This window comes from Polypterus senegalus, chromosome 14, assembly GCF_016835505.1.
Source record: "Polypterus senegalus isolate Bchr_013 chromosome 14, ASM1683550v1, whole genome shotgun sequence".
Taxonomy (NCBI): Eukaryota; Metazoa; Chordata; class Cladistia; order Polypteriformes; family Polypteridae; genus Polypterus; species Polypterus senegalus.
Window position 1 is genome coordinate 101,580,761 of NC_053167.1, and position 23,074 is coordinate 101,603,834.

Genomic DNA, 23,074 nt, shown 5'->3' on the forward strand with positions numbered 1-23,074 from the left:
TGAGATTGACAGTTTCCGCAGCCGTGAATTTCCCTCGAGACTTGGTGTTACTGGTGTTGGTGGACGGCATCACTTACTTCAATGTTCCATTATTAAATTGATAACAAGATAATTCCTGTGCCTCTCAGAGACATGACAGGATTTACAATTGTTAACTCTCTCACTGAATGGGATTTGATGTTCTTGGGTGGTCTCTAATAAGCAGCATATTTTCATTTCTAGATCAGCGGCATTTCAAAAACTGGTACCTATATACCAAACTCTAAGGTAGAATATAACACCATTTTGTCATAGCAAAAATAAAATGTGAGAAGCAGTCCAAAGCAGTAAACCTGGTTATGGTATTGCAATTATTGCTACTAAAAGTTAAAAGGAAAAGAAGATAACAACATATTTTAGTTTTACATAGAAATGTTACAATGAGTATTTCTCACTAGATCTGAAGAATCCATTTTCTTCCTGTCAGACATGTGTTAACGTGAACAGGAGTGGCCTGGCAAATGCAGAGAATTGCATTTTTCATGTGAATGTTTCTCTAGCCATCGTAGACAAGTGTAAATCACTCCGTTCTTTTTAATGGTGTAATCTTTCAGTTCCTTGTCTAGTTAAAAAGAAAAATATTTAAAGTGCTCCTTTTTACACGTGGACTCCACTGAGTAGGCACTAGAAGGATTGCTAAGTAAATTCCTCTAGAAATGCTATCCATTAGTTTTCTATGTCCAACTTGTTAATATTCAGAGTTACAGGAGCCAGAGTCTCTCCAGGCAGCATCAGAGGCAACGCAGGCACCAGCTTCTCATGGGGCAGCATGCAGGCACTCTGCTGCATTCACTCCATTGAGGCCAACTGAAACCTGTCAGTGTACACAGGGAAGAGAAGAAGAATGCACAGAGGGGACATGAGAAGAATATGCAAACTGTCTCCAGTAACTGCAACCATATAATATTTTCTAGAGCTATAGGGCTCCAGCATTAAATTAAATGAATGCCAGCAAACTGCACTGGAATAGAGTCTGACTAAAAACTTTTTTGTGATTTTCCTCATTTCAGATATCTTCCTGTTTCTACTCACTTAATGAGATTTGTGCTTCTTCTCTGTCAGTCAGTGTTCACTGTCTGGCTATATATACTCAGCAAAAAAAGAAACGTCCTCTGACTTTCAACTGTTTTTACTTTCAGTAAACTTAATGTGTATTTGTACGAACACTAAAAGAGTCAACACCATAAGACATAAACTAAAAATGTTTCACAATGTGTCCCTGAATGAAGGGAGGCTCAAAATCAAAAGTACCAGTCAGTATCAGGTGTGGCCACCAGCTGCTTGAAGTACTGCAGTGCATCTCCTCCTCATGGACTGGACCAGATTTGTCAGTTCTTGCTGTGAGATGTTACCCCACTCTTCCACCAAGGCACCTGCAAGTTCCTGGACATTTCTGGGGGGAATGGCCCTAGCCCTCACCCTGCGATCCAACAGGTCCCAGGCGTGCTCAATTCCTTCGACGATAAACACAAATCCGTCCATCACCCCTGGTGAGACAAAACCGTGACTCATCAGTGAAGAGCACTTTTTGCCACTCCTGTCTGGTCCAGCGAAGGTGGGTTTGTGCCCATAGGCGGCGTTGTTGCTGGTGATGCTGGTAAGGACCTGGCTTACAACAGGCCTACAAGCCCTCAGTCCAGCCTCTCTCAGCCTATTGCGGACAGTCTGAGCACTGATGGAGGGATTGTGTGTTCCTGGTGTGACTCGGGCAGTTGTTGTGGCCATCCTGTACCTGTCACGCAGGTGTGATATTCGGATGTACCGATCCTGTGCAGGTGTTGTTACACGTGGTCTTCCACTGCGAGGATGATCAGCTGTCCTAGGCGTCTCACAGTGCGGACATGGCAATTTATTGCCCTAGCCACATCAGCAGTCCTCATGCCTCCCTGCAGCATGCCTAATGCACGTTCACGCAGATGAGCAGGGACCCTGGGTATCTTTCTTTGGGTGTTTTTCACAGTCTCTTTAGTGTCCTGCGTTTTTAGAACTGTGACCATAAATGCCTACTTTCTGTAAGCTGTTAAGGTCTTAACAACCATTCCACAGGTGCATGTTAATTCATTGATTATGGTTAATTGAACATGCATGGAAAACATTGTTTAAACCCTTTACAATGAAGATCTGTAAAGTTATTTGGATTTTTAAAACATTATTGTTGAAATACACAGTCCTGAAAAAGGGACGTTTCTTTTTTTGCTGAGTATACATACTAGTATTTTAGTTGCAGGACCTTTTTGCTTCCTGTGTCAGTGACTCTTAATTCATTTTGTCCAAAGAACTTGCAATAATAATAATAATCCATACAGGCTACATGCAAGCAAACATATAGCTGTTGTTTATGTAAAATAAGCTGTTCTGATCAGCTTCTTCTGCACTTCATTGTTTCCCTCCTGGTTTTCTAAACAACTGCAAAGAGAACGCTAAGTCTGTTACCTTATGGGATTTTCCATGTAAGGTGGTCCACATTCCAGTGAAATAAACAAGAGTTGAAGTCAGCATCTCAGTTTAAGTAAGGGAGATACAGAAAGATTGGATTATACTGTAGAGGTAGCAGTAAGGAAGAGAGTGATTGAGAGAAAAGACATAGTAAGAAACGAGTAGGGTCAGAACCATAAAATCAAAAATGTTTTGCTCAAAACAAAAGTGGAAACTAAAAATCAGTCAAAAGATCAAAGCTGAATCAAAAACCGAAAAAAAAATGCAGAGGTAATAAGCAAAAATTTCTTTGGAAAAAGTGGTTTGTTATCCGCAACCTTGGACAGGGAAACACGTCAAACAGCCGAACTTTAAAACCGTTCATCACAACGTCATGGAGAAAACGTCTGAAGATACACCCCTAACAACCAAGCCAAGTACCCTAAGAATGGGATATGAGTAATGGTGGCAATCATAACACACAAAACAGCAGCAAAAGCAACCTAAAATAACTTACTAGGGTTTCCACAATATGAAAATTTCAAACTTCGATTGAATCCTAAGAAAAGTATTGAAATTCAATACATTTTTGATATTCATTACAGTATATAATGTAACTCTATAAAAATGTATTTAAATAAATTGCAATTCTGTATGCATTAAAATGTTTACATTGATGAAAACAAATATTTCAAAATACTTCAAAATAATAATAATATTTTTACTGGTGGCGGCACGGTGGCGCAGTGGGTAGTGCTGCTGCCTCGCAGTTAGGAGACCCAGGTTCGCTTCTCGGGTCCTCCCTGGGTGGAGTTTGCATGTTCTCCCCGTGTCTGAGTGGATTTCCTCCAGGTACTCCGTTTTCCTCCCAAAGACATGCAGGTTGGGTGCGATCCTAAATTGTGCTTGGGGTGTGGGTTTGTTTATGTATGTGTGTGTGCGCGCCCTGCCCAGGGTTTGTTTCCTGCCTTGTGCCCTGTTTTGGCATGGAATTGGCTCCAGCAGACCCCCGGGACCCTTTGGTTAGGATATAGCAGGTTGGATAATGGATGGATGGATAAAAGGAACATTAAGGTGGTCTTATGTAAAATATTATTCAGAAAAGTAACACTCATACAGACCACTAACACACTTAAAGGCTGTGCATAAATGCAAACAGGTGTGGAAAAAGCACAAGAGACACAAAAAAAAGAGTTTGGAGTTCCACTCTATATATTAATAAGACGACCTTCAAAAGGACATTAGAGCTAGAGAGTAACCTCCAAAGACTGAGTCCAAGTTGTGACTGCCTGCGGGAGGCAAGTGGTTGGCTTTATACGTAGGGGGTAGGAAGAGGAGAGTCCAATGGGATTTGGCAGAAGTGAGGTCAGCTGGAGGGTGTGGTCTGCAGGTGGAAGTGGTACCCGGTTGAGTTTTAAGTGGTCTTTCCTTCCTGTGATCTGCTGAGGTGGGAGAAGAGATGTTAGTACACTTTGTCATCCCCCGAGTCTATGTTTTACTCTTAGTTAAGCCCTTTGACTGCCTCCTATGCTCACGTGTGTAACACAAGGCATATTGCATTGCAATACAAATTGGGCGGATGCCATAGATTGGGAAGTGTCATCCCCATCCAACATGGCTGCTACAGTTCTTTGATGCTGGCCTTGCAAAGGACCATAGAGAGCAGGGAAAAAAAAAACAAAGTTCACCTAAGCCAACTGTATGGTGAATTTTCAGGGAAAAAATTCTAGCAAATTTGCTGTGTAAAATGCTTTGCTGACATACACTACTTAAATTAAATTTACTGCTGGAACTCCTTATACCTGCTTATTTTGCCTATGGTTTATAAACTACAGTGAATCCCACCCTTTCAGGTTCTTCTAAACTGCTCAGCAGTCCTCCTGTCAAACATCCACTCCACTTCATGTTTTGCACTCAATAGAACAATGTAAAGTTTTGACTGTCTGAGCATTCAGATCTTAGCTGAAGACGCTCAAAAATCTAATATTCTTATTCCACAAATAATACCAGTAATGCACGCTCCGTGGCTCTAAATATCCCCATTTCTTCCCCTGTATTAGCCTGCTGCCTTGTTTTATTTATATTTTACTGTACATTGTTTTATAAAGGCCTTTGTGATTATTTCCAGTTTTAAAAATGTAAAGTTTAACTGCAGTAAACAGTCATGCCTTTAGAAAGCTATTAATAATATGATAGAAAAACATATAAAATGTATTAGTCACAAATCACTTAAAATGACATAAGAGTTAAATGCAGATCAGAGTGAGGCAAAATTAAGACAGAAGCAGAAAATTAAGTATCCATGAATAAGAATAGGCCATTCAAAATGCAATTTGAATCCAATAAAGCCAAGATGGGTCTTCAGTTTAGTCTTGAGAAAGAAAGAGCCTCTCAAAAAGGTGGGAGAGGATATCAAGGGTGTGCAGAGAAGTATAGAATAGCCCCTAACAGCAGTCATCTCTTATTGAGCAATCTGCATTAAAACCCGGACTGTGAAATGAAAATTAATTTTTAATACTGTGTGTCTATGTGTTAAAAAAAAGTTCCTGTAATTACAGAAACTGCAAACCAAGGCACGTAGTTGCTACTTCTTTCCCCAACTAGTCTTGATCCCAATAGGATATTTTTTAGAATTTCATTAATGGGTGTTAATGAAAACTTCACTCTAGTGCTGTAATTTACAATCTACACTTGTTCACCTTTGTCTTATTATAGCTTTTATCTGTTTAAAAATTTAGTGTAGCCATTCAGGTGAACTGTTAAAAAAATGATTAATATGTATGCCTAATTAAACATGTTTAAGGAAAAATTAGTTTATGAAGTGTGTGCCATTTAAAAATGCATGGTGTAAGATGCAGTTTCTGTTATTATACTGTACTTGGGATTTGTCTGTAGATTGGTCGAGTAAAGATTGTCAGGTTTTTGTCAGTTAATTTATTATTTATGCATACTGTATATTGTATGAGTATATGTATGTCAACCAAATATCTTTAGCCTTATGTAACAAAATGCCTCATTTATTATGCATGCTATTTTGACATCTTGTCTTAGATTTGTTTATGTTTAATGGAAATCTCTTTAGTGGTAGATACTATGTTCAACTTAAAATGCAGTCATGTATTATGAACTGAATTGCCTTTGATTTGTGTCTTTAATCTACTGACATGTCTGTTATCACCAGAGTGGCGAGTAGTCATACTCAAAGCTCTCTGTCTCTGCCTCTGCCTCTCTCCTTCTCTGACTAATGTGGACAGGATGCGCTTTTAATCAATTTTAGGCAGTCAATATGCATGGCTAAGCTGTTTTTCAGTAAAATCCAGCCCCACTTCATGGTGCCAGTGCCCTCCCTGTAGACCAAAACTAAAGAACAAGACCCCTGCACATACTGAATAAAAGGTTTGTCAGAGGCTCCAAGGAAAAACTCATTTCTGGGCAGTGAGCACAGCCAGTGTGTAAAACAAAGAAGTCTAAAAATAAAAGGAAGAAATGACATGCAAGCAACTCTCTCTGTAGGATTACAATACCATCTCTATATTGTACCAAATCTGTGTTTTCCTCACAAATAACCCTCTTGTGCTGCCATGGCACCTGGTCCCACTAACACCTTTCTAAAATAATTTTTAGGACATCCACAGGAACCATGTTTGCATGCTGTTCATACACATAAAGTGCCATTTTTGGCAGGAAAATTCTGATCAGGCTTATTCAGACTTTTTCCAAGATGAGTGCAAACATTTCTAGCATTAACATTAACTTAGCAAAGTGAAGACATCTGTCCCTGTTTTTCTAATGACTAGTAAGACATTCAGGTTCACTCACCAGTAAGATTCTAGTGAATTATGTGTCTTGATTGATACCAGAGCATTGCAATGCCCTCTGACATCAATATCATTTAACAAAATAAAAGTGCAGGTCATCATCATTGACTTACAACCTATGCTCCTTACGACCATTCGACTTACAAAAGCTACGGTGTCTTATGGGCAAATGACAGTTTTTGCCATGCCAGTTCCATATGCTGTGACTCATTCATCTTGATCTCACTTTATTATCTGCAGCTGTTTTCGACTATGTTAACTTACATTTGTCTTACAATTACAGAGAAAAACTAAAACAAATGTAAAATGCTCCAATTTTCATATTAGTTAACTAAGTTCCCAAACGCAGCTGAATGTTAGGCCATGAATACATTTTCTAACTAGCTATATACTGTGGCTATGTTTAGCAGATAAGTTGGATATTTTTCAAATAATTTTTTCACAAACTGAAACATTTTTATTAGGACTAGGCAAGTTAACATGTTATTATCATGTTAACGCATTAATTAATTAATGCAGACAATTATTTTATTGTGCGTTGGCGCAGTTTTTGTTATTATTATTATTTTGAAAGCCTCAGTCTCGCTAGCGATCGATAAAGATCAGTGATCTTCTTGTTACATCGCTTTTCGATATGCTTTTGCTAGAAGGAAAGTTAGCTTTGTTGATTTGACCTTGATTCCCTGCGTGTGCATGAGTAGTAAAGAGCTGACTTTTTTCGTATTATCGATAAATCGGACTCTGATTTGTCAGTCTCCGAATTTGATGCACCTATGGCAGCGTTCGTCTGGGAGCACAGACACTTATGATAACAGGAAGTACAAACCATATTGCGTCTCACTGCAACATCCACCCCAGCGCACCTTCTCACAAAGACAGCCAGGCAGCCAGCCCAGCGTGCAAATAGACATAGTATGTTGATTAATGTGTGAAAACATCGCTTTGTGCGCTTTTCAGAAAACTTCAGTTTTTTGGAAAAAATATTAGCCCTCAAAGAGTTCCTACTGAACATAGACTGTTTATGTTGCTCCCTGATAAAAGAAAATGTTTCTGCTGGTATCTGTTCAGATAAAAAAGAAAACAAATTTAGAAATGTTAACTTGCTGTTACTCAGAAGGTGCCTGTTATAATGTTGTGATTGTGGCTCTGGACTCTGAGGTTGACTTGTTTTTCTATAACAAACTAGATAAAACGTTATTGCCCTGGCAGTGGCAAATAGTTTTGATTTTATATTTGATTTGATTACATTAATGTTTAAGTTGAGATTTACAAGAAATATTTGAACTGCTACTATGTAAAGGAAATACTGCTATTAAAAAGCACCTTATTTGTTTAAAGTGTCTGCAAACCAAAACCATGCAATACACTACTTTTGAGTTCATTATTGAATTTTGCACATAACAATGTTATTGTTGTGATTGTCTGCGATTAATCACAGACAATCATGCGATTAATAGTGATTAAAAATCGCTGCCCAGCACTAATTTTTATAAATTAAAAAGAAAAAATTCAATGACCATGTTTGTAGTTTAATATACAGGTAGGTCCTAAGGACCACCAGTACAACTGTTAAACTTAAACCTTAAAATTTATCGAATGCATCCGTTTTTTAAGTCAGGAATTTTCCCTAGTATTAATATGTATCCTAAGGTTGAACAAATGCAGTGAAACAGTGTATTCATGTCATTTTTGTGAAAAAAGTATAGTTATTTAGATTCTGACATTTTAATAGCAGTCCAGCAATGCTCTTCACATCATTACGTGTCTCTCTCCGCAACAAGCCTTAATTCCTAGACACTCAGATTTCTGCATATCGTGCAGGCTGCAGTTGTTATTTTGACTGTTTCCAGCAGATACAGCTTCAAGTTCAAGTTAATTGCTTTCTGTGCATAGTGTAATGAATTTCTTATTTGTTGGTATCTTCAGAATAGTAACAGTAATGCAATCTTATAAAACAGCATTCATAGAATGCAAAATGCTGTATATATACAATTATATACAAGATACACATACAAGAAATATAAATATAATTGTTTCAACTGGCTGTTTGGCAACCCTTTCATCTCTGAATCTGTGAGTTTAAGTTTAAATAGTCCTGCACTATTTGTCAAAAATGAAGGAGTGAGAAAAGCAACTGTACAGAATGGCTAAGGTATTTAATAATCCTGTTTGCTTTTCTAATGTCCAGAACAGAAGGCCACTTGGTGCCATTAATGATCTGTGCCACCTGCGATCTTCAGGGCTCCATCCTATGCTGAGCTTAGCAATTTACCAGATGTTATGCAGCCAGTAAGAATGGAGTCCATCACTCACTCTTAAAGGTTAATGAGAACAGACGGGGAAGTAAATACATTGATGAACCTTCTTAACAATGGCTAAAATGTGTTGTGCTGTAATTTTATACTAGTGGTACATCCAATGATGAAAATCAATCAGTGGTTTCTGCACCCTTTGATCTATACTAATAAAACGCAAAGCCCTCACTGACTCACTCACTCAGTGACTCATGACTAATTCTCCAACTTCCCGTGTAGGTAGAAGGCTGAAATTTGGCAGGCTCATATCTACAGCTTCCTTACAAAAGTTGGGCAGGTTTCATTTCGAAATTCTACATGTAATGGTCATAACTGGAAGCTATTTTTCTCCATATACTGTAATAGAGTTGAGCTTGATGGCCGTGGGGGGCTGAGTTTCGTGTGACATCATCACGTGAACTGTCAACGCAGTACGTAGAAAACAAGGAAGAGCTCCAAAAAGTGCTGAAGAAAACATGCATTATACAATTGAGAAGGCAGCGAAACAATAAGAAGCGAGCGAGTGACATATACTACCATATTCATGAGTGCAGCTACTTCGGAAACAAAGCACGGTGTAAACCTAAAGTTTAAATTAAGTTCATAGACAGGCTGCCGCTGGCGTTTGTCATGCCCACGGCTAATGCAGGATACAAGTTTAATGAGAGGACGCAGGATATAAACGAGAGTTTTGATCACTTTGTAACTAAGTTAAAATTGCTGTTGAAGGGCTGTGCTTATGCAAATTCCGAGAGACTGTCTTTATGGGGGATTGACAGTTAAGGCGGGTGGGGGAGTCACGTCATCATCTTCCCTCCCATTCACCTCATTTCGCTCTGAGCTGAGCTCCGCAGCTAACGCAGTCTTGCGGAACCATCTTTGTGACGCTGCCACCACACACTCACAGAAAAATCCACAAGTTAATACACACGCTGTCTCTAGAGTTTCTCCACACTCTGAATCCTCCAGGCACTACTTACAAAAGGTTACATTGACAATAGTGTTACGTTATTTTTAAAATGTTTCCTTTTCTTAGCACAAGCACAGCATGAGAAGCTTTGATGCATGTGCTCCATAACGCGTTAAAAAGTAATGCATTCAATCACACTTTGCATTCCAAGCAAAGGGGAACTTCTCTCAATGCATGATTTCCTGGTACATCGATTACATTGATCAGCGCTTCCCGATTCGTTGTACCCTCGCACCCCCTTGGTTTGAGAAGAAGTATGAAAAATATGTGGTTAACACAGAAAAACATATCACCAATTGAATCTTTATGAATAATCGATTCACCATCAATAATTGTTTTGGTAAAGCCATACTCAGTGTAATCCCCCTTCCATTTTATATTTTTTTCACGACTAACCATGATTAAATGAACGGGAAAAAAGTAAGAGCGAAGCAAGGGTGACTTATTCAGGCAGGCAGGCGACAGCTCAATAGCTCGAATTTGGATATAAGTAGGTTCTATTTAGTCGCCAGAAATATCTTTGGTAGGAATGGAAGTTGAATTTAGTCTTTAAATTTCTATGGTGAAGAAAAATTTATGCAATGATGACTAAATTTAACTTACATTCCTACTAAACATATTTCTGTCGACTAAATAAAAATTACTTATATTTAAAATTTAAATAGAACTTGAACAGATGCGATAGTTCATAATACCCACGCAGCACTAAGTGCACATAAGAGCAGGAGTCATCCGTTTTAACAAGCAGCGTATTGCACTGACACGAAATAGCCTGCCCATTTAATTATTTAGGAATGGATAGATAAATTAAAATTTTGTACAAATAATTTTTTTAATTTTTCTTCCTCGATGGATTCTGGCACCCCCAGCAACAGCTGCTCGCCCCCCAAAGTAGATATATATATATATATATATATATATATATTTAGATATAGATATACATATATAGATAGATAGATATAGATAGATATATATAGATATATACAGATATATATATATATATATAAAGTGGTGTGAAAAACTATTTGCCCCTTCCTGATTTCTTATTCTTTTGCATGTTTGTCACACAAAATGTTTCTGATCATCAAACACATTTAACCATTAGTCAAATATAACACAAGTAAACACAAAATGCAGTTTTTAAATGATGGTTTTTATTATTTAGGGAGAAAAAAATCCAAACCTACATGGCCCTGTGTAAAAAGTAATTGCCCCTTGTTAAAAATAACCTAACTGTGGTGTATCACACCTGAGTTCAATTTCCGTAGCCACCCCAGGCCTGATTACTGCCACACCTGTTTCAATCAAGAAATCACTTAAATAGGAGCTGCCTGACACAGAGAAGTAGACCAAAAGCACCTCAAAAGCTAGACATCATGCCAAGATCCAAAGAAATTCAGGAACAAATGAGAACAGAAGTAATTGAGATCTATCAGTCTGGTAAAGGTTGTAAAGCCATTTCTAAAGCTTTGGGACTCCAGCGAACCACAGTGAGAGCCATTATCCACAAATGGCAAAAACTTGGAACAGTGGTGAACCTTCCCAGGAGTGGCCGGCCGACCAAAATTACCCCAAGAGCGCAGAGACGACTCATCCAAAAGGTCACAAAAGACCCCAGGACAACGTCTAAAGAACTGCAGGCCTCACTTGCCTCAATTAAGGTCAGTGTTCACGACTCCACCATAAGAAAGAGACTGGGCAAAAACGGCCTGCATGGCAGATTTCCAAGACGCAAACCACTGTTAAGCAAAAAGAACATTAGGGCTCGTCTCAATTTTGCTAAGAAACATCTCAATGATTGCCAAGACTTTTGGGAAAATACCTTGTGGACTGATGAGACAAAAGTTGAACTTTTGGAAGGCAAATGTCCCGTTACATCTGGCGTAAAAGGAACACAGCATTTCAGAAAAAGAACAATATACCAACAGTAAAATATGGTGGTGGTAGTGTGATGGTCTGGGGTTGTTTTGCTGCTTCAGGACCTGGAAGGCTTGCTGTGATAGATGGAACCATGAATTCTACTGTCTACCAAAAATCCTGAAGGAGAATGTCCGCCATCTGTTCGTCAACTCAAGCTGAAGCGATCTTGGGTGCTGCAACAGGACAATGACCCAAAACACACCAGCAAATCCACCTCTGAATGGCTGAAGAAAAACAAAATGAAGACTTTAGAGTGGCCTAGTCAAAGTCCTGACCTGAATCCAATTGAGATGCTATGGCATGACCTTAAAAAGGCGGTTCATGCTAGAAAACCCTCAAATAAAGCTGAATTACAACAATTCTGCAAAGATGAGTGGGCCAAAATTCCTCCAGAGCGCTGTAAAAGACTCATTGCAAGTTATCGCAAACACTTTATTGCAGTTATTGTTGCTAAGGGTGGCCCAACCAGTTATTAGGTTCAGGGGGCAATTACTTTTTCACACAGGGCCATGTAGGTTTGGATTTTTTTTCTCCCTAAATAATAAAACCATCATTTAAAACTGCATTTTGTGTTTACTTGTGTTATATTTGACTAATGGTTAAATGTGTTTGATGATCAGAAACATTTTGTGTGACAAACATGCAAAAGAATAAGAAATCAGGAAGAGGGCAAATAGTTTTTCACACGACTGTATATATATATATATATTGTGACGGACAGCCGGATCCCATGCCCGGCCGGGACGCCTCTGCTGCATACGTCCCAGGGGAGCCACCATGGACAGTGCAATGCCTCCCCTGGGCGCCTGGGGGCAGCCTCCCTGGCCGTGGGTCCTTCCTCAGTCTCCCCGTGGCTCCATGGGACATGGAGTCCACCACAGCCCGGTTGGGAGATGGGGTGGCCGCTAGGGGGTGCTGCGAAGAGCCAGCCGCCACATTGGACGACTTACCAGCCCCACCCAGATGGGCTATAAAGTGGGCCAACCTCCCTTCATTCCTGGGAGGAGTGGTGGTGCCAGAAAGGGTTGGTTATAGTTTTGTGCTTTGGAACTGCGTATTGCCTGTGGGTCACGGGGAAGACGTGCGCCCACGGGTGAAGAAAAGAATAAAGCCTGTGTGTTTTATACACATGCCTCTGCATGGTCTGTGACGGGTCGGGCGCTATATAGCCTTTTACAATATATATATATATATATATATGCCAGCAACACTCATGACAATGACAAAACAATTACATTGTCAATCATGTTACGTTATTATTAAAATGTTTACTTTTCTTTTTCATTACTTCTTTAACACACTACTTCTGCACTGCGAAGCACGGGTATTTTGCTAGTATATAATATAATTGTGACAATCACATTATGATAATCACATCACTAAGTTGCTATCTTGTTGTTTGTTTTTCTTGTGGGTACCACTGTTTTACAGTCTTTCATGGTTCGGTTCATGATTTAATGTCAACATTATGCTTGACTTCATCATGCCCACCCTATTCCAAAGTGTTTTATCAGAAAACAAAACAAATGTCTTTTGTAAATCAAAATAAATCTAGATAGTAAAAAGACTTGACCTCATCTTTGCTCTCTTGTTCATTTATTAGAAGACGATCAAACATGCTTCCAGTAAGGCTTTAATGCTAGGATGTTGACATGTTTCAATTAAGTTAACTTTGGCAATTATTTCTGGATACTACGCTTGTGTTTGCCTGTGTCTCTATATAAGATTCTTCAGTCACATTTGGTGCTGTCTCCTGATTGCATGGTCTCCTTCAGTCTCCTTGAAATCACAGCACTTGTGAACCATAATAAACTGATAAGGCCCTCCAACAGGTTGAGGATAAGGTGAAAAAAAGAAAGAGAATTTTAGAGGCAAAAGGAGGAAAATACGAAGAGGCTTTAGACAACTGGTGAAATATCCTAAAATTGTAGTGACTGCCATAAGTGGGTTGGTGGAACCTGCAAAAACATTATTTTTTTGATTCCAGGATTTATTTCATATTTTGGATGCACACAATTTTAAAATATTTGGTAGAAATGCAGTTTCACACAAATGCCTGGTTTGTTCTGTTTTACTTCTTTATTTAAATAAAAACTCCATCCATGACAGTTGCTTTATTTCCAGCATCCTTTTGTTGTCATAAATGTTCCTCAGAAATGCAGAAGGTGTGTCTTCTGAAATGAAATATTTTGCTATCTCAAAGTGCATGTATTTGATAAGCTGTCAGCTTTTGATCTAGGTTTAGACTGGTACTCTTTGAACTTCATTTTATTATACATCCATCCATCCATCCATTGTCTAACCCGCTGAATCGAAAGGGTGTCTGCTGGAGCCAATCCCAGCCAAATGGGCAGAAGGCAGGAACCAATCCTCTGCCAAATGAGGAACACACAAACACACCCACACACCAAGCACACACTATTTAGAATGCGCCAATCCACCTAACCTGCATGTCTTTGGATTGTGGGAGGAAACCGTCAGCTTTTGATCTAGGAACATGCAAACTAGAGGACCGGTAACCGGGTCTCCTTGAGGCACTTCACTTTACCGTATACAAACATAGTCATTGTATTCTTAAAATGTATTTAAGTAATGGTAAATTAATGTACATGATTGTGGAAAAAATAACGGACTTGAAACTTTTTCTTTAAGAGAGTCAGATGTTACTGCTCTGTTTGAACCTCAGTGCTGGCTTGCACTGCATGGCCTTGCCTGTGAAAAGCTCAGACCTGAAGTGTGAGAAAAAAATGCAGTCATAATTTTAATGCCGAAAATAAGGGTCTGTATCCTCAAAGTCCCATAGATAAACTGGAAAGATCAGGATGCACTTACACACGTATGCCTAATCGTAAACCAGGACACTGCAGGACCAATTGATCCAGCCCCATGTTGTTGGTCGAGGGAAGGACAGGAGTAATAGCACAAAGGGTTAATGAAGCCAAGTTTAGCTGTTGGCTTTAAAACAATAGGCTCTGGAGAGCAGGTTCCTGTCATTGGGTAAGAGTTCCATAATGCCGTTAACTCAACTCTCGAATGAGACTCCACCTTTTTTGGGAGCACCTTGCATTTATAGCTTCCACACCAGTCAGTTGTCCTTAGTGACCAACTTCTCCAAGCTTTGGATGATAAGAGAGATATGAAAGTTTGTGATTGTGCCTCCTGGTTTCCCAGAGTGGTAGTGCCTGCCTCAGATGAGTCTGGAAGGTGACCCTCAGAAGCACAAGCGTGTTACCCATTATCTGGAGACAAGTTGGTGGAGTGGTGGCTCTGAGGCTAAGGATCAGCGCTGGTATCCAAAGGTTGCTGGTTTGAATCCCCATCACTGCCAAAAGAGATCCTACTCTGCTGGGCCCTTGAACAAGGCCTTAACCTTCAATTGCTCCAGGGTTGCTGTACAATGGCTGACCCTGCGCTCTGACCCCAAGGGGTATGCGAAAACTAACAAATTCCTAATACAAGAAATTGTATAAGGTGAAATAAAAAAAAAAATTAGATATTGCAAAAAGATGAATTTTTCTAAATAAGGAATGACATTTAGCCTATGGTAGTACAATGGAAAATAAAATTGCTTAAGAAGACAGTTGAGTGTTATTGTAACATTTACAACAAATTATATTGCTGAAGCAAGCATATTATTTATTTTGTACATCTGGAAGAACCTTGTACCACAGGCCATAAATGCAGAAGCAAAACCGTGAATACAATATTTTCAGAAAGTTTTCAGGCCACTTTACTTTTTTCACATTTTGCTGTGTTACAGTATTGTACTAATCTAATTAAATATATTTTCACCACATCAAGCTAACCTCAGCTCAACTTCAAATTTATTAAAAATGAAAAACTGAAATATCCATTGACACAAGTATATGGGACACTTTGCTATAACACTTGAAATTGTCTCAGGTGCATCCCATTCTACAGATCATCATTGAGATGTTTCTACACCTTGTTCACCACTTGTGATGAATTCAATTTACTAGACCTCATTAAGAAAGGCACACATCTACAGTATTTATAGAAGGTCCCACAGTTGACAGTGCTTATTAGAGTTGTTGAAGGAATTGCCTGAGGAGCTTAAAGACAGGATTTTGTTGAGGCCCAAATCTGGAGAAGGCTCCAACACATCTTGCAGTATTAAAGATTCCCAAGGGTTCAGTTGTCTCCACAATTCTTAAATTAAAGAAATTTGGACAACCATGACTCTTCCCGAAGCTGGCCAAATCAAATATGTGGAAGAAGGGTCATGGTAAGAGTAACAGAATTGAAAAAGTTCCTGATGGTGACTCTGACTAAGCTCTAGTTAACCTCGTGGAAATGGGAGAAACATCCAGAAGGACAAGCATCGTGCAAAACAGTGATCTAGGTTTTATGACAGAGTGGACAAACAGAAGCCTCTACTCAGTAAAAGACACAAGCAGACCCATTTGGAGTTTGTGAAAAAAGGCAGCTAAAGGACTCTCATATAATGGGAAACAAGATTCTCTGGTCCGATTAAATCAAAATTTGCAGCATGTCTGGCGGAATTTAAGTACCACTCATCACCAGTGCAATACCATTCCAGATGTGAAACATGGTTGCAGGTTGTTTTTCAGTGGCAGCAACTGAGAGACTAGACAAGGCTGAGGAAAAGCTGAATGGAGCAATACACGGAGCAATCCTTAATGAAAACCTGCTGCAGAGAGCTCTGGTACTCTGGTAGGCTGGAGTGTAAGTTTGCCTTCCAGCAGGAAAAATTTCCCTAAGCACAAAGTAAAGACAACACAGGAGTGTCTTACGGCCAACTCTATGAATGTACTTGAGGTGACCAGGCAGAGCCTAGACTTGAAAACAATCAAACATCTCTGGAGAGATCTGAAAAATAGCTATCCACCGGTGATCTCCGTCTAGCCTGACAGAGCTTGAGGGGATCTGCAGAGAAAAATGGCAGAAACATTCACAAATCCAGGTGTCTGAAGCTTGTCATGCCATACCCAAGAAGACTGCAGGCTGTAATCACTGCCAAAAGGGTTTCAGCAAAGTACTGAGCAAAGGGTCTGAGTTCTTTTGTCATGGTGATATTTCAATTTGTAATACAATAAATATGCAGATCATTCTGAGTTATTGAGTGTTGATTGATGAGGGAATATTTATTTATTTGATTTTAGTACAAAATTGCAATATAGCAAAATGTGGAAAAAGTGAAGGATCAGAATACTGTCCTAATCCACTGTATATCAATTGTATTCTAATCTAATCAATGCAAAAACACAGTAAATAAAGTGTGAAAATAGATAAAGAAGGAAGCAAGCTCTCTTCCTTAAAAATACATTCATGGCTCCTCCTTGCTGTAGTGCACAGAAGAAGGACTTCCTCTCATTGTCCCTCCTCAGTATCACTGCAGCAACTTCCTTGGCGCTCTCCACACACACTGAACATCGAAATGGCAGGCACTCTACCAACTAATCCTTCATTCATCATCTTTTCATACCTCTCGAAAAATGCAGCCAATCTGACATGGCCATGCCTCTTAGTTGCAAGGAATGAAAGGAGGTAGAAGGCCAGTCCTGACTGCTGACGAACAGAGCAGGGTTATAATGCTGCTTGAACCAAAAAAAAAAGGAAAATAAAAAAGAGGTAATGGGGTTTGTGCTTATTTTTGTGGAGTATTACACTTAATGGCAAAAATTTCCAGATCCCCTAAATAAATGTTTGTAATATCAGCCACTAATTCAGGACACGATTCAGGGCTTGAGATCTGTTCAGTCTGTACTTTTATGTGAAAGCAGGCTTGTTCATTGCTCATCTGACGTTGAACTGCAGGCTACCTGATTAGGTGGAAGTCTACATTTGATATGAGAAGAGAAGTTAATGAAAAGCTGCAATCAAAAAACAATTCACTTCCAGTACAAACAGTGGGAATGTTGACTGTAATGTTGTGAATGCCACAGTATGTTTTTTTTTTCCTCTCTCCTGTGGCTCCAAACATGATGCTCATCAAACGGATTATAATGTCTCAGGTGCCTTTAATGCACAATGGATGTTGAAGCTCATTAGTGACTTTTATCTCACCCTTAATTGTAAGCAGTAGCTTAAACCACAGTAACTCACACATTAACACACAAAAAGTCTTTTTTCCAGTATACAACGTAAACTGCAGTTATTTGAGGCCAGACAGCATTAAGCAGCAAGTTGCATATTTCTTATGACAATCTGATTTTATAGGGTATTTGGGGAGAAGAATAAAATAAAAAAATAAAAAAAAAACCTTCTAATCCAAGTGTACCACAAGGGCTCTTAACTAATACCATCACTTTGATGTTTTTATTGTTTTAATAATGCTTGCACACCAGTGGATTTGTCTTGATCCTGTAAATTATAAATATTGATTTTGTGACTGCGGGTGAGGAAGGATGAGCCTGCCCTTTTTAAGCACAAGATAATGGCTTTCAGATCCATTTTGGAATGTGTTGAAACAAGAGTGAAATTGTAAACATTTTTCACCTGAAAATCGACTTCTGCTTGATTTCATAAGGCCTAGCACTGTAAATCAAATCAGTCACTTTTATTTACCTTTGCTCTCTTTTAGATTCTCATTGCCAGCATAATGTGCGGTTATAACAAGGAGGACTGGACGCAGCTCTCTAAAATGGCACAGGTTAGTACCCACGTGCTTCTTGTCTGGACTTTCTTCTTTCTCCATTTCACAGGTACAGTACTACACATTCCATCGGTTAGGTTCATGACGGCACTTGATTTCTCAAAGTTTTTGGTTGTAATACGTTTTTTATACAGTGCTGCAACATAAATTTCAGCAATAAAAAAGTATTAAAATGAAGCAGAGATGCTCTATTTGCTGCCATCATTCATGGTGTTGGCATTTTGCAGTGACAGTGTCTAAATGCTTTCTTTTATTTTAACTTCACAGATCGCACATGTATTGTAAAAAATAATGTTAAACTATTAAAGTCAGTCTGCTTTTGGGCAAAGAAAAACAAACTTATAAGAATATGGCTATCTGGAAAATAATTACTGAATTTGCTCTATCCATTTCATTCAGAATAAATCCTATTCTTTAGTCTGTTAAAGAAGTTTTTATCATGTATTTTTTCTAGGTGGTATACAAATCAGAGTGCATTCTAATTAAAATGTGTGAATAGTGATCACTTATAGACTGAGGCCTCAGTGGTATTTAAGGTGGGGGTCCTTCAGTTTCCCTAACAGTAAATAATGCACTGAGCCAGATAGCCAAAGGCAATGATTAGCTCATCTAGGAATGCTTGCCTTTTGCTGCACTAGTTTGAAAATTCTGTGTGACTGTGCATATTTGCCTTTTAAGGACAGCAAGCCCCCTCAAAGATGTTAATGCCATTGCGGTACTCTATGCCAACAGTACAATATAATACTACAAAAATACAAAGTGTTCCGTTTCCACTTCAGTATAAATAAATGTTAACTATGATGTAATAAAGGCTAATTTCTGTCATGTTAAATATTGTAATTAAACTGCACATTAATGTCTTCAGATCTACAATTACGAGTGGTCTTTAGATTTTGTGATACAGTTTTGCTGTCAAGCTCACAGTACAGGGGGGTGAAAAGATCAAAATCACATGAATTAAACACATCCAAAGTGAGAAGTAGTTTATCGATCGAAGAGGCTCTACAGCTTCGAAGGACAAAAAACTGTGGAAAATCACCAAGCCCCGCCCATTGACCCTCGCTATTTGCATGTTGAGATCTTGAGAAATGAAAATTCAATGAGCAGCAGGCGGTGTCAGTGCTTATTTGCATTTTACTTTTTATTTTTGCAGCTTCATTGCGGTTCAGGTAGAAAACTAAATTACAAATGGGGTTGTTTCTTTTTCATTTTTTCAGCATTCTTGCATGCAGACTTTGAAAATGAAATAGCAAAACAGAGATTGCGTTTTCATTTTATAATTTTCATTTTCATTTTAATTTTTGCAGAAAATACCTGCCATAATTGTGGTTGCAGAAAAGAGTAGATGTTTGACTGCAAATCAGCAGCATAATGGGTCGAGTCCCACCTGTATTTCTGTTTATTATTTCATTTTATTTTTGTTTTGTATTCAAAAATAATATATTGTGAAGGACGCCCTCAACCTTGAAGGGCAGGGAGAGACAGTATGTACAGGGTATTGTCTCCCCTGGAGCACTAGATGCCAGCCCCCCTAGATTACAGCAGCACCCTGGATTCCCACATTATAGTTTCTGAGTCATTTGTTTACTTACAATAAAAAAAATAACAGCTAATTGACTTTCGAATTGTAAAGTCGGCTTTTTGTTTTGTTTATTTAATAATAAAAACTCATGTGTATATCAGACACAAGTAAAAAGGGGGCCTTTGTATACCTTCATATTTTTATAGTTTATTATTATAATTCATCATAAATAATGTCAAATGTGTTGTTCTGCTTTTAAATTTACCATATTTAGTGAATTTATTACTCATATTCGAATAGCTTACCGCCACTCTTGAAGTTTCATCCTAGAAATACTGTAATTCTGTTCTAAAAATATCATTTTAATTACATTTCATGATTACTTATTACATTTATCACTATCAGAACCTAAAAGGCCTTTGAATTACCATGCAACTATTTACAGGTACTGTATAGCTAAACTTACAGAATTTCCTCAGAAAAGCTTAATAAGAACCCTTCATATGCCATGAAAATGTATGTTAAAATACAATTAAAATTCATATTTGCTTTAAGATGGACTCATTACTTTTAATTAAATGGTCACATAACATATGAACAATTTCCAGATATTTTATATACCTCCTCATTTTTTCTTTTGTTGATATAATTAATATTATAATGAATTCAGTTATAAGAGTGAAATGCATTTAAACATCAGTAAATGATTTCTATATTTGTATATCAGTATTTCTTTATTTTAAATATTTAATTAAAAAAATTAATAGTACTTTTTTATTAAAATTTCTATATCATTAAAAACAAGAGTTGCCTTTTCTTTACCTTCACATTCTCAGCATAAGTAAACACTAAGGATACAACTTTTGCCAGCTAAAGGTTTTGAATTAATAAAACCCAAGGGTAAGGTCCTTCATCTTATTCTCTTAAATAATAATAATCGTAAATTGGTGGTGCACATGTCATATATTTAAAGCAGCCTGATGTTCTTTATGTGAAAAATTTCATATATACTGTACAGTGTATTTGAAAAGATAAAAACACATTCTAGTAAAATTAAGTGATGAAGAGATATTAGTAAACTCCCCTCTCCCAAGCAGCTTTACTGCACATGATTCTGAGAAATCAAAGGTTGTTGATTTTTGAAAACTACCCATCAAGAAATGAAAGGCCATAACAAAATATAATTAAAACCCCAAAAATGCTCCTTTTAATTTGGATAACTTTGGTCATGTAGTTTTGGGTGGTTCCAAATAAATATTTGGGTGTCTGTTTGATATTCAGTATCTGCCAAAGTTCCCTCATAATATACAGTATACCTAACCCTAACCCAAATTTCATCATTTTGACCAACTTATTTGTTTTTACCGTTGACTGGGGAGCTTGAGTGGAGGTCGGGTAAAGAATAAAAGGGTAAGAACTGTTTGACGTAGCTGAGACCAAACTTTGGTCCAGCTCAGCCAGAGCATGTAACTTGCCCCGGCATCCGAACGTGAGTGTTGTTGTTACAAGAAGACAGCACAAAGTTGGTCAGCACAGCCTTTAAGAACTTGAAGAATGACTCCATCTGGTCCTGCAGCCTTTCCTGTGTGTAGCTTCATCAGTTGTCTCCTTACTTGGTCTTCAGTTATGGATAGTCCGTACTGATGGTTAGAGGTGGACTTGTCACTGGCCATTCCAGTTGACGTAGTGGAAGATGTTGATGTAGTAAGGATGGTGTGGGGAGACTGGTCATTGGAAGAAGGTGGAAGTGGGATGGAAAATGTATTTAAAAATTGGTTCAGGGTGTTAGCTTTGTCCATATCCCCTTTTAGCACCTGAGCCCTAGATTGCCTGACTCCAGTAATTATACCCTTTCCATGAGTTTTTCTATTTTAGCTTTGCAAGCTTCCTTTCCTTCACTCAGCTTTTTCTTTAGCACACGCTGTACATCCTTCAGAGCCTCTTCTTCACCAGATTTGAATGCTCTCTTTTTCTCCTTCAGGAGACCTTTTAGCTCCTTAGTAATCCAGGGCTTGTTGTTTGGAAAGCAACACACTGTCTTTGTAGGTACCACTGTTTTGATGCAGAAGTTAATATTGTCTGTGATGCAGTGACAGAGTCCCTCAGTGTTGTCTCCATGTGATATGCACATCATTTCTCAGTCTGTCATTTTGAAGCAGTCGTTCAGTACCATTTCAGCCTCCAGGCTCCACTTCCTCACTATTTTGGTGGTAACAGGTTGCTATCTAATAGCAGGCCTGTAGCTGGGAATAAAGTTAATCAGATTGTGGTCAGATTTACCTTCTAAAGTTAAGATGTCAGGATCATTTTAACTTGCTAGTCCTGTCTAGAGGCTGGCAAACAGGACTGCTGATTTGCATAACCTAACAACAAATTTTGCTGCATAGTGTTTTATTTTTAATGGAACAGCATCTTGGTAAAATATTAATTTTTAAGTCAATGTTTGTGAATGGTCTGGTTTGGACTGAAACATTTAGATTTTGCTTGTAACACAGGTGTTTTCTTTAGAAGATGCAATTGCACTTTATGTAAGTGAATTTTTTAAATGAGATCTGTGAGTAAAAGAGCAAGCTGCTCTTTCCAGGAATATTGTTAGGAGGCTCTTTGTGGCAGTTGCTGAAGGCTCATCGTTGCTAGAGAATTGAGCAGCGCAGGAGTGTGGTCTCATGCAGGGAAATCTCCATTTTGATACACTTAAAATTATCCCCCGTTTGTGACTTTTCCTAAGTTGTTTTTCCCAACACTGCAAAACCCCTACTCATTTCCAGTGTGAATTGTATTCTGGGAACACTGCATATTTTGTTGACTTCATAGATCATAAATTGGCAATTGAGTTACCTTCTTTTGTTGTACTGTTGAGTGATCATTTGAACAGCAGCTTTTTCTACATCAGCATCAAAAAAGAATTCTGCAAAGTTTTATTAGGGTGAGAGTCAGGTATTCTGTGGAAGATAAGAACTATGTTCTGACAAAGCCTGCAGGCGATATAAGTTTAACCTTTTCAATATACTGTAATCGTATTTCATTATTTTTGAAAAGTTTGAAAGCAGACGCTTTTATTGGAACAATTAAACATATTAATAATAGATTAAGCTCTGTATTAAAGATATATTGCATATAAATGATTTAATATTACTCCAATGTTCTGCTTAGTGATGCTGCATTTGGAGTGTTGTGTTGATTTCTTGTAAATGCAATACAAAATATCAGGCCTGAGAAGAGATGGCCAGGTGTAATGTCGTTCTTGTAACTGATGTCAGCTTTAAGACATGGAACACAGTGCTGCAAGGCTGCTTCCTGAAGTTAAAATCTTAGCAGCATGCTATGCCTGGTTGGTTGAATGAGTCTTGTTGACAAGATCAGTTTTTAATAGAAAAATCCAGATGCTGTAACTATGACATGAACAGAAGTTATAGTAAGAAAATATCTTAAAAATAACATACAGTAATTTATTTTTCA

The 23,074-nt window shown here is 38.3% G+C and overlaps 1 protein-coding gene across 3 annotated transcripts in view; it reads left to right on the forward strand.

The window, feature by feature from the left end:
- Positions 1-23,074, forward strand: part of LOC120514913 (dihydropyrimidine dehydrogenase [NADP(+)]-like) — a 1,294,590-nt gene that overhangs the window by 900,039 nt on the left and 371,477 nt on the right. For all 3 annotated transcript variants that reach the window (XM_039735551.1, XM_039735552.1, XM_039735553.1), the window contains one exon: positions 18,022-18,090. In XM_039735551.1, the coding sequence (XP_039591485.1) occupies positions 18,022-18,090 (69 nt within the window). The remainder of the gene's footprint in view (positions 1-18,021; positions 18,091-23,074) is intronic.